The following is a 12,760-nucleotide window of genomic DNA, read 5'->3' on the forward strand; positions in this document are numbered from 1 at the left end:
GACTAAAAGTTTTGCAATAAGATCCTCATCAGAGTTTTTCCGCCAACGCTTTTCACTTCCAACCCCATATTGCTAAAAAAAAAAAAGCTTCTTCATGTGTATTTTACCTTCCCTTGAAGTTTGGAGCATGAGTTCACGGAGACCCTGTAGAGAAAGGAGCATATTTCGGACTATTTGTATAGCCAAAGGATTAAATACCCCTGCACAATTGAATCGTAGTAAAAACAGCCAAAACCATAAGTCGTTTTAGTTGAAACAATTAAATTCAATTGGAGACACGCATTCGTTAGTAGGAAAGGTGTTTTCTTGACTGAGTTCACCAATCATCACTCCTTAAAGTTTTTCTTATGTGTCTGGAGTCATCCTTTATTCGGAAGGAATGTGATTTTAAAATTTAACAGTCGTTTAGAAGCATTTAAAAATATCTTCAATTATATCAGATGCATGATTTTTCCTACGTGTGTATAAATATATATGTTCATATCAATATTATGAGAAGACGCATGTAGTTCAAATGACGAAGAAAGACATTTATTAGCTACTTATAATAGAAATATATTATACACGGTGCTAATGCGCCTTTTTATCTCATGATGATTTCAATTTTGAAAAATGCTCAAAAGCTATCCTGTACCAGTTTTCGGAATGAAAATACAATGTGTAACAAAATAAAAAATTTTATGTTTGAGACTTCCAATGAGAAGGTTGTTGCGTGGTCTCTCCTGATGCCAAAACAAAAAAAACAATCCAAGTTTTTAAGTGCAAAATGAGGTACGTGGTCCGTTACTTTTTGCTGTTCTTACATAACTTTTCGCCGATTTGCGAATTCAAATATCTTAGCGAATATTGCACTTAAAAACATGGAAATTTTTGCTGTTGTCCTCAGGATATGCAGGATATGCAGATTGGAAATTATAGAACAAACGGACCATATAATAATTTAATTTTTTTTTTTATTCTGTGACACACTGTATTTTCACTTTCATAACTGGTACAGCGCAATTCTTGAACGCCTTTTAAGTATTTTTTAAATTGGAATCATAACTTTAATGAATGTCGCGGTTGATGAGATAAAGGCCGCTTTATCACTTATAGGGTTCCCTGTATATATAGTCTTGATAACTCTATCCGATTTAAATTTTAGATTTTCTCCTGATTTCAGACAGATTTATAGATACTGTATTACCCTGTTAGTTAAGAAGCTAAAGCATGTTCTTGTGAAAATCAGATTCTTATATCTCAAAATGAAGACCGAAACACACTACGCTGAAGTGGCGTGATAATCACGTCACGTCAGTGCAGTGTGTTTCGGCCTTTAGTCAAATTCATAATGAATTATCATGAAATTATGATCGAACTACAACGATACCCCCGACGTATGTCAATTTTAAACGCCCCCCCCCCCCTAATTGTAAAGAGACTAGACGCATTCACTTTCTAAGAAAGCGACGTGAAAATCATACGAACTTGGATCAAAATGTGTCTTATATTGAAAAAAAAAATCATTTTCAGGCCAAGATGACGTAAATGTAGGGTGACTTACGTCGGGGTATCACTAAAGTTCATTTAACGGTTTCGTCTCAGGACTGTTTGAATAGATATTATATAAATAGAGGTGACTATTTTTCTTTTTCCTTGTAGCTGTATATAAATTAGATTACATGGAGTCTAGAGCTAGCTATCTATACCGAACATCATTTGTGACCACTATTATGTCAAAATTGTGTATCATGCATATATAATTTCTTAATGGTGCTTTAACGAGCTTATCTTTCCGTATTTTACGAATAAAATTTTATCACAAGTATGTTAAATGTTGTGAGATTACATCTTTCAGAAGGCATATACAGTCGAGTTCGCTTATAACATACCCCCTAGGTGATTCGAGAAGTTACAACCGCTTCGTGTATGTTATAAGCGAGGTCTTGAAATTAACATGTGTAGCGGTTGTGTGTATGGATAAAGTGCATTACTAAGAATGTCCCGGATAAAATAAGCTTTTGCAACACATAATTAAATTTAATATGGTATGGTAATTTATGGTCATTTAATATGGTCTGAATATTGTTTTTGGTTCATATCTACTGAGGAATTTTGGAAATTTATTGAAGTACATAAAGGATTTATAGATTATGAATACATTTATTTCTAGATGTAATTGATTTCACGGGTATTATTTGAGTTTATGCTAATGATGTTCAATCAAAAAGTTGTCAATTTATACAATAAATAACAAAAAAGCAACTAATATTCATAAATTTTGCTCGTCGTCAATCAACATGCTTTTGATAGTCTTTGAATAGGTACCGATTGAATACTTTTAAAACAGTGCGGATTTCCACTTTCACGCATCACAATAATCTTTTATCACTGCCATCTATCATGTGATAGATACGGAAAAAAGTAAACATTCAAATAATTTAAAATATAAGACATGATTTTAATAGATAATTCGAATAGACATATTTGTTATTAACAGGTGGTGCTTTTTATCTGCAGACCATTAGGGTACTAATGCAATTACCGTATTTCAACGTGTATAAGAATACCTCCTTTTTTTGGCCAAAAATTGGGTCTCAAAAATAGTAGAGGCTTCTTATACATAGACAGTATTACAGATGAATTTTTTTCAACTTTCTTCCAAATTTTGAGCCCGAAAATCAGGGAAGGTCCCTTATACACGTTGAAGTACAGTATTTACAGTAAATTTAATTATTTCAAGAATAAAAATCTTTTGTTTCTATAAAAATTCCCCCGACTTTCTGTAAAAAAAAGCATCAAGATATCACCTGCATACAATACACGTTACAAGTCAATTTTTGGCATCATTTTGCCAGGTTTTTGTTTACAGTATGTTATATACGCTATTATTTTCTAAGCTACGAGAGTGTTTTTGATATGTTATATCCGCAGTGTATGTTTTAAGTAGGATACCTAATAAGAGAGGTAAAATATATGGAAGTGGATAGGCCAAAAATCGGAGGTTACAAAAACCGTATGTTATAAGTATACTCGGCTGTATATGTGTGTGTATATATACATTCTAATAAAATTATTTCAGTGACTTATCTAGTTTGAATAAATTGTGGGATATATATTTGAAGTGTGTAATACGTATGTGTATGTGTGTGTGTATGTAACTGTGGTGATTTCTTGTTGAAGAAATAGATGTAAAATTATCGATGTAATATATTGTTCTAGCTAGATAAAGACAATAAATGGTTAGCATTTCATTGAATTGTTGTGTTTAAGTCACTTCCTTCATTTCCGAAATAATAAACATTATAAAATTCAACGCTTAATTTATTCAGAATTAAATTGGTTATGTTATCATCCAAGAATAAAACTTTTCAATAATTGTCTTCAAGATTATTTCGAAAACCAAATTCAAATAATTTTGAGCACAATTTATCTTCAAATGCTCATTCGATTTAGGTTCGCTATAACGACTGCCCCCCTCCTCGTTCCACGAAAAGTGGCCGTTATATTGGGAGGTCGTTATATTGTATCGATCGTTTGAAAAAAATATTGTATATGTGGGGACAGAATAAAAAATTATATTTTCAATATTTTTATGATGCAATTATTTGCAGTGGAAATGAATTTGCAGTGCATGAAATGCATCAAGAATAATAAAATTGCAATAATTAATTGCATACTCGCGCTCATGTACCGAATTCTTCAATATTTATTAATTTATTATTATATTGGGTGAATTATAACAATACATTTGATTAATGAAAACCACCAAGGAGACACCAAGGTCCCACACTGGTTGTTACAATGAAGTTAATTCAATGACATTACAATTACCATACGATGTAAAATAAAAATTTACTATGTAGTAATTTTTGAGGGTGAAAACAAAAAATTATATGAGAAAAAAAATAGGAAGGGGGTTGGGGGGAAATGCAATTACACAAACACTTATAATACATAATATATATATATAATATCAATTTTTTATATGAAAACAGAGAACAAATTAATTATTTGAACTGGAAAGCAAAAAAGTACGAACAATGAAAATTTCAAAAAGAAATTTTCAAAAAGAAATAAATCGAAGAATTCAAAAATGAAAAAAGTCATAGCCAATGTCTAGAGCTCTCATCAGGGGGGAACACCATGACATTGGCTTAACACAGAACGTTTCGGAGATAATTTCCTGGCCTTCATAGCCTAACTAAATAGATGCTCGATCCCCCGACGTTCTGCTGTAGTACCATTGAATTCAAAAACCAGAAGAAAAAAAAAGACAAACATGTTTTTGTCAAGTTGTGGAGTTGCAGTTAGTATAAAAATATATAAAATATATAAGATAGATGCAGAAAGTGCAAGTACATACCATGTGCTAGTCCTAGTTATGAGGGTAAAATTTAAAGTGAATAGTTAAAGTTATTGGTGCGAGGAGGAAGTAAGTCCAAGGTAAAAGGAGGAAACTTGTTGCATATTAAGGTTTTTTTTTAGATTGTTTAATGCATTTTGAAAATAGTTGGCATTATTACAGATATGTTTGATGCAAGAAATTTGGGAAATTACAATATTTTTTAAAACCTTTTTGCTGATATTTGAATTGTGATTAGTTAGAAAATTGACTTTGAAATTAATGTATTTTCTTTTGTCGTCGATACCAGTCAAGACCATATTGTTAGCAATGTTTATTTTTAACTCAAGGAAATCAGCTTGATTATTGCTGTGATTATTGCTGTTTTATATTCTACAGAGAGAGAACCCCCCCCCCCCAAATCGCTATAAAGCGAAAAAATTGTCTCCTCTAATAAGAAGGAAAAACGCCCTAAAAAAGTTTAAAAATCAGTTGACATTTCTTGTTCAAGCATCGTACTTTAAATTTATAGAAATTTAACATTTGTCTTAAATTTTTTAATATTATTTTGTTATGTTTGTTTCATGATTAAATAAAGTAAAATAATGTGAAATATCATTAATATTTCAATCTTCACTGGTCACAGAACGTGTTCAAAGAACAGGAGTTGACCAAATGTTTACAAGTTCATAGTGCAGCTCCTCGCCTATTTTGTGAGAACAAAGTGATCCAAAATTCATCACGAGGAGGTGGCTGCGTCTGTGTCGAGTTCCACCCACACCCAAACCAATCAACCATCCAAAGTAGGAGTATGTATGTCAATTTACATAGTTTCAAAACTGGTTACCAAAATTGACAAGTTCAAAATGCGACTTTTGGGAGAAATCAGGCATAGCTTCAAAGTTCATCTTCGTTAACACAAAATGTGTCTAAGACTGGGACTAAACTATAAACGTTTGATAAAAGATATTTTACAAAACTTGTAAAACAACCAATAAGCGTATCAGTTACATTGGTTATTGGTTGCTTTTTTTCCAAGTTTTGTAAAACTTTAGATAGATAGAACCACTCACAACCCCGGACTGATACAACCCCGGTGGTGAGATCTTATTTTTAATATCGTGGTGGATTACCTTATTTTTAAAATTCTCCTATATCTCCAAGCTCTTTTTTTATATTCTCTGTCATCAACGGTCATAGTTAACAGTAAATTTTTAGGGTGTGCAAAGAACGCATTGCGTTCAATTGCAGGACTAACAACTTGAAGTCGTCAAATAAATACTACAATGTTTGAATTGCTAGAAAAACATTGTTTAGCGCGTCACTAAAATACTTTTTCTTTTTTATGTGGAACCACGCAGGCATGAATGATTTAAAGATGGAGGGAACTTCAGGTTCTCCAGAAGGATTGGGCTAACTCATGCGCAGCCTTAGCACTCTATTGGCCGCAGTTACCAATCTAGAATGTCACAGAGGACCAGTATCTCGAATTGACAAATTCTCTGAATAGTGTCAGCATCTTTCTGTCTACTCCTTGATTCAAGCAATCTACAGACTTATACTCCAAGACTTATGCACAACAAGATTTTCACACCCATTAAGATGCTATCTAATGGGCGTAAAAAAAAGATTTTTGCTATGTGGTTGCACCATCTATATGCTACAAAATATGATGAAAAGGAAGTTCGTTGAAATGCAGTAGATACGATCCACCATAGTGCTCTCCCGACGTGCAGTTCTAGCTCGGTCACAAGCAGTCAAAAGATATGCCTAGCTTGTTGCTCAGACCTCAAGTAAAGTAGGTGGACATGAAGCTAGAGATAGCTACCTCAGAGATCTACGCTAATATTAAAATCAGCCATGGCTGATTTTTCTCAAAAGTCAGACTTTAAACGTGTTCACTTGAAAAATAAACAGTAGAAGAAACTGTAAATCACTGAATCCTAGCCAATTTCGGTAACTTGTTTTAAATATAATGTATGAATTACATACACATACCCTTAATTTGGACGATTGGCTGTGTTGGGTGTGGATGGAACTTGACGAGCCGCCACCTCCTCATGGTGAGTTCTGAGTCATTTTGTTCTCACAAAACGGTGTGAGCTGCTCGGTGAAGAGCTGAACAATGAAGCTTGCAAAAATTTGGTCAATTCCCATTTTTCAAACACATTGCGTGGCCAGTAAACATGGCCATGATGTTTCATATTTTTTTACTTTATTTGATAATGAAATAAACATAAACTATAGCGTGACGATCGTAAAATTTTAAGTAACATCAAAACGTTAGAAAAAATGTTCAATTTCGTCAATTTCTACAAATTTCAAGTACGATGCGTAAGATGTTAACAGATTTTAAATTTATATATATATATATATGCAAGCTTGCGTACTATATTACATTTCAATTACGTACTGCATAAGCTTAATTTGACCGCGACAATCTTAATAATGTATTTTATTCAAGCATTTAACTGCTGCCTAAGCTAATTTCAAGACCTCGCTTATAACACGTCGGTTATAACATGCACTTCTCGAACCACCAACGAGGTATGTTATACTCGAACTCGACTGTAATTTCAAGTCAGAAGTTCAAGTTTTGAAGAGACCTATTGTAATTCATTTAAACAATTCATTCAATAAAACGGGGACATCCAGCTAATTACAGCCAATAAGCATCTATCACAAGAATTTCCAAATAGTGTGTCACTGCAATTTAGGTTGCTACGATATAGGCCGGATACATGTGCTGCGAAATATTTTCAGAATAGCATTACATACCAATTGAGACTAATTTAAAACAGTGTGTCGCGTGGTGCCTCCGGGGTGTCTGCTGATAGCAGTCTTGCAGATGGAGTCTTCAATCACATTCTCATATTAAAAATTAAATTAAGATTAACAAAATTCTACTTTTGATATGGAGGCTGTGAATTAATTTAAAACAAGAAAGAAATGTCCATTCGCTAAAAATCTCAAGAAAAGATTGTTCTACTCATAAAAAGATCTTTCAAGAAAAGATTTGTCCGAGTAAAGAATTAAGAAGGATATTGTGTCCGAGATCACGACTGGATTTATCTAGGTCGAATATAGCACGACACCTAACAAGATGGTTCAAAAAATTTTGCTTTGGGGTACAAGAAAAACCTGGTAGTCCAGTTAGGGAGCTGGCTTCTGACTGTGCAGGTCTGCGTTCGAAACCGGATTCGGGCATGAATATCTGTCTACTAACACACTGACAAATTCCCTGGACAGATCAAAAAGATCTCTCTTGGGAAAACGTGTTGATCACATTATTATTGAAAAAAACCGACAACCAATCAAGGTCCGATAAGTCTAAAACTATGGAATCTGAAGAACTAAGACCTGCCATGTAGAGAAATCCGATGATCATCAAGCGAGCTTGACATCTTCACAATGTAGTGTATTTTGCCATCTGTACGATCTCGCCAAAAAGTAATAATAATGATGATTAAATCAAAAAATTAAACTAAAATACTGCAAAACACTTCTGCATCATCCTAATAATTGCCGTTTTAAATGCGACGTTGATGGCGCACATCATGGAAATGAAAATCCATGGCTTTATGAGCAATAAAACAGCTTTTAATTACCCTTCCAAAACCCTTTTTTTTTTTTTTGTCAATTTTTGTCACAATGATCCAAAACAAACAAAAAAATTCATGTATTATAAAGCCTTATAAGGTCCGGTGTACAGCAGCTATTATCTAAACAGGATTTAGGATGAATCCAAACTCCGTTCGTAAAAAAAATAATTTATGTATTACTGTTAAAAGCAACAAATCCATTAAATGTGGTACTAATTTACCAGAGAATAAAGAGAGTATTACCTTACTAACTACCTTACTTCTAGGAAACTGAGAGTTTCGGAGCATAAATAGACTAATGGGATAATCTAAGAAATATTGTTCCACAACAAATCAGTGGAGACAGATACTTATTTGTTTTTGCAAGTAAAAAGAATTAAAAAAATATTCTTATAAAAGAAAATATCAGATTCTTGATATTCTTTGGAGAATAAAATTTCCTCGGTAAGACATACTTTTAAGGATTATCGTTATCCGAGGGATTTTTACATTTTTTTTAGTTTTTATGCGCAACTAATTATTTTTGCTCCAACACCAGATGAAGATTGAGAAATTCCCAATTCACATCTCAATCTTTCTAGTATTGAATCATTTCCTTTGATATCCGCGATTTACTTCAACTCATTAAAAAATTAATTAAAAGCTTCATTCGCGAGGGAGAAAATGATGCAGCGCTGAGCACGATCGATTTAAAAAAAAGAATGACTCAGGAAACAAAGAAAATAGTTTTATTCATCAAAGAAGAAAAACTACATGAGAAAGAAAATTCTTTTGGCAAGTTCTAATTTTTCGTCTAACTTTTCGGCTGCGGATTCATCACAACGCTCAGAGTAACGCCATCAGTGTCATTTTTCAATTTCCAACTGAAAAATATAAACAGTCTCCGATATAAGTGATGCTGCATAGGGAGTGATTCATGAAGATAAAGGAATGCAAATTCTATGGTTGATTCTAAAATCAAAGGGGAAATGGGGAAAAAATATTATTAGCCTACTTAAAATTATATTTAACAATAACAGCGGCAATGCGGAGATATATCTCGGGTTCTTAAAACTCTCTCTTATAACGGCAACCCTAAACACACATACCGTTGAAAGTTTACTTCATGTTCTCTTCCCCCCCCACCCGTCCTGCTAATCAACTGTCAGTGGTCAGAGTCAGCTTTTGTTCAAAGTCTGATAACAGCAGGGGAGAGAGACGATGTTGTTCCTTTCCCTTCGAGGTAGTACAGGATCATTGCGTACAGCATAAATAGCATAATACAAATACAAATACAACGCCACAACAGGCAAACTGCCCAACGAGGTGGCTGACTTAAGAGGAGTTTTTCTTCCTCCTCGTTATTGTTATTATTTTGTGTTGGGAGGAGCATTTATCAGCTCCGCGCAATCGAATGAAAATTAATCTTCTTGACAAAAAGGCCAAAATTATTAAACAGAGTTTTAAGTTAGGGGTCATTCAAGTATTACGTCAGCATCGAGGGGGGTTTCGGATTTGCTGACTTTTGATGACGGGGGGGGGGGGTTTTGAAGGTTGTTTATACGTCATCAACCACCCCTTTTGAAAATGTGAATTACTCTAAGCTGCTGACGAAATTTTGCTGACGGGGGGGGGGGGGGGGGTCAGTGTTTTGCAGAATTTTGCTGACAAGGGAGGGGAGGGGGTCAAAAATGGCTGAAAATCTTCTTACGTAATACTTGAGAGATTGGTCCCTTACCAAAAAAAAAATTTTTTCTTACCGTGTCAAAACATAGTAAATACCTAACAAATGGAGAAGAAAATTCTTCGTTTGCTAGAAGCATTTTCTCGGAAAACCGACTTTAACAGGAATGCTAAGAAATCAAGACCCTGGAAAACAACCGATTTACCATCTTGGAGATAAAAAAAAAAGACCCATGGTAAGTAACATTTTATTATCTTTTCAGAGACACCGTATTTATTATACGAATTCTCGTATCACACGAATCTGAAATTAGACCATGAGTAATTGTGGAGAAAAGTTTTTAATTAAAGTATTATTTTTTCTGTTTTTTTGTATGTTTCGTGTCTGATATTAAGAAATATTTCAAATGTTTTTCTTACCTTACACAAAATTGTATATACAAATGAGTAAGTACTGTGTATTGTGTGTGTGTGTCTCTTAAGTAAATAATTCATCTTTCTCGAGTTATCTAATGATAAATTTATTTTATTTAATTTCCACGCCGTGGGTGTTTAATTAATATGTGACGCATTCTAATTTAAATTTAATGGAAAGACTAATCAAAGCAGATGCTTCCTGAAGCTTTAAAACAGAATTGAAATTAATTTAATAGAAAGCTGAGAATTCTGCCGTGTGACGGAAATCGAATTTTTAATTGAAATGTAAAGTATTTTTACTGCCTTTTCTTTTAAGCATTTTAATTTATTTTTCCAAGAGCGTCTTCTTTGCTAATTTCTTTTTCATCGCCACTGGTAATTAATATTTAATCTGAGATAGTTATCTACCATTATAAGGTTTAATACAAATTCATTTGTGAACTATTAGAAAACCCATGTTTAATATGCTTCGACTATTATCGTCAAAAATTTGTTTCTCTGCGTGAATAATTTCTTTTTTTTAACTCGATACCAGTTCTTTCCTAGGAAATTCCAAGACGTATGACCGTATGTTTGAAATTTTATCTGAATTTCATTCAACTCAAAAATAAAATGCAAACAATACGAACACAATCACATATTAGACTCCAAGGGATCATGCGATCCGTGCAAAGTTCAGTAATATAGATAAACTAGACGGCAAACCATCATTACGTGTATATGTTACGGTGAATGAGATATATGGGTTATTACGCATAACCGGCAATCGTGTTGGAAATTTTGATAGATTTATCACTTTTACAGGTGATTATGCATAATAGCCAAGCGTCGTTAGACAGCTTGATAAATGATAAAAGAACAAATATCGCTTTTACCTGTGATTAAACATAATAAATACCCAAGCGTACCTGGTGAAATTTGATAAATGCTTGAAATTTATCACTTTTACCGGTGTATGCGTAATGCTCTATCGCAATTGGTGAAATTCGATAAATATGAAAAAAAAAGTTCTCAAATGAGTGCCAGTAATATGTCGTCGGATCTTGATATTCAATGGATTTAATGATTTTTTTTTCCTTTTAACCCTGTCTCTGTTGTGCGAATCGGTTTAATGGAAAGTTGCAAAAATTCATTAAATCGAAGAATTTGTTAAGTAGGTAAACACAATATCGGGGTACGAACATGTAATTTGTTAACGGAGAGTTCAGTATATCGTGGTACGATCGTAAAATTTGTATAGGAGTTCGTTATATAGAGGTCCGACTGTAGAGTTCGGTAAATATTAATTTATGTTACATTGGGGTCTGATTGCATACACACAAAAACTTCTTTAAATCAAGGACTTTGTCACTCCCTTAAGCGGTTTTTAAAATTTTCCTGATCCGCATTATAACTGCTACATTTGAAAATGTGAAACCTTCGTGAATTATCACATATTTTCAAGAAGAATTATTCTCTTTTTTCCGATTGCGAGCTGATAACTGCTCTCCCCCCCCCCAAACAAAAACTTTACTCCGCCCACCTCTTTTATTTCCCTCACTACGATATAAAAATGTCATGACGTGTGTGTGGTTTTCACAATTTTCTGGAAATTTTTTTTTTCTATATCATTTATAGTGAGTGTATATTTCTTTACTGTGCTGGAAGAAGGGGAAAAACACAGTATATTTTTTCACGTTTTTTATTTTATCTATCATCATCATCATTTAACGTCCCATAAGGGAAAAGCCTAGGCAAATTTTGCCCATTGCTCTAACACCAAGTGGTTTAACATGAGTTGCGAGTCTTGTGAAAATGAAGAGAAACATTATTCTGTGGAAATTCCCAGAGTTTGGTGGCTGCTCCGGGGATGAAAGTTATGGTATCTGTTACCACATTATATTGAATTTCTGTATGTGGGAGATTATGGAAAACTGCAACCGGTAAAGCCATATCAGAAAATTTGAGGCTGCTCCTGTCTGCGGTGCCCTTTTAGAAAAGGAGCAGAGGAGGTCTCAGAGAGATATGGCTGAGAACTCAACATGAAGTTATTAAATAGTAATGCATGAGAGTTCAAGTTAGAGCAGAATCGAAACTCACCATGAATTTAGGTGTTTAGTGTAATTGAGAAAATTTTCCAGGTTGTAAATGCTGGGAGCATTTACATCACTTAGTGTCACCTGATGATCACCGAAGTAGTTCCTTCTCGTGATAGAGAAGGCGGGACATCGTCCCACATAGTGGAGTGGAGTTTCGTCTTCTTCTCCACACGCAGGACAAATAGGTGAATCTGCATAGCCACAGTTGTGTAGGTGTTTCGCTAGGTTAGCATGACCAGTGATAATCTGTATAACCTGTCGAATTTGTTTCCTGTTCAATGAGATAGGTTTTTTGGCAATATTCGGATGAGTTCCCAAGGCCAGCTTGGCCTGTCTGCAGTCCTGCCTTGAGTTCCATTGCCGCATGTGTTTGCCTTCTATCCATTGTTTGACATCTCCTTTGATGGTTGACATCGAAACAGGATAGAAAGGATCAGGTCCAGATAGCTTCATGTTCGCTGCCTCTTTGGCTATCTGGTCTGCGAGTTCATTTCCCTGGAAATTTACGTGACCAGGAACCCAGTATTTATTTTATCTAACCTTCAACAAAAGCTAGCTCGGCCTCAGGCTGAAGTGGGGGGATGTAAAACGTGTTTTACGGTAAAAATGCCTTTTCGAAGACGAAATATTTCGGGTTGGCTGAAATAAAGCAGATCAAGTTTGACGAGTTATTGCCG

General features: G+C 34.2%; 1 protein-coding gene across 3 annotated transcripts in view; it reads right to left on the bottom strand.

Annotated features, from left to right (window-relative positions):
- Positions 1-8,638: 8,638 nt before the first annotated feature.
- The window catches only part of LOC149078735 (3-hydroxyanthranilate 3,4-dioxygenase-like), an 85,533-nt gene continuing 81,411 nt past the window's right edge, over positions 8,639-12,760 (bottom strand). For all 3 annotated transcript variants that reach the window (XM_089240836.1, XM_089240837.1, XM_089240835.1), the window contains one exon: positions 8,639-8,789. In XM_089240836.1, coding sequence (XP_089096962.1) covers positions 8,720-8,789 — 70 coding nt within the window. In that variant the 3' untranslated portion in view covers positions 8,639-8,719. The remainder of the gene's footprint in view (positions 8,790-12,760) is intronic.

The sequence above is a fragment of the Pholcus phalangioides genome, unplaced genomic scaffold (assembly GCF_987345545.1).
Source record: "Pholcus phalangioides strain wild (caught in Gottingen) unplaced genomic scaffold, Ppha-v1.0 ptg000013l_1, whole genome shotgun sequence".
Taxonomy (NCBI): domain Eukaryota; kingdom Metazoa; phylum Arthropoda; class Arachnida; order Araneae; family Pholcidae; genus Pholcus; species Pholcus phalangioides.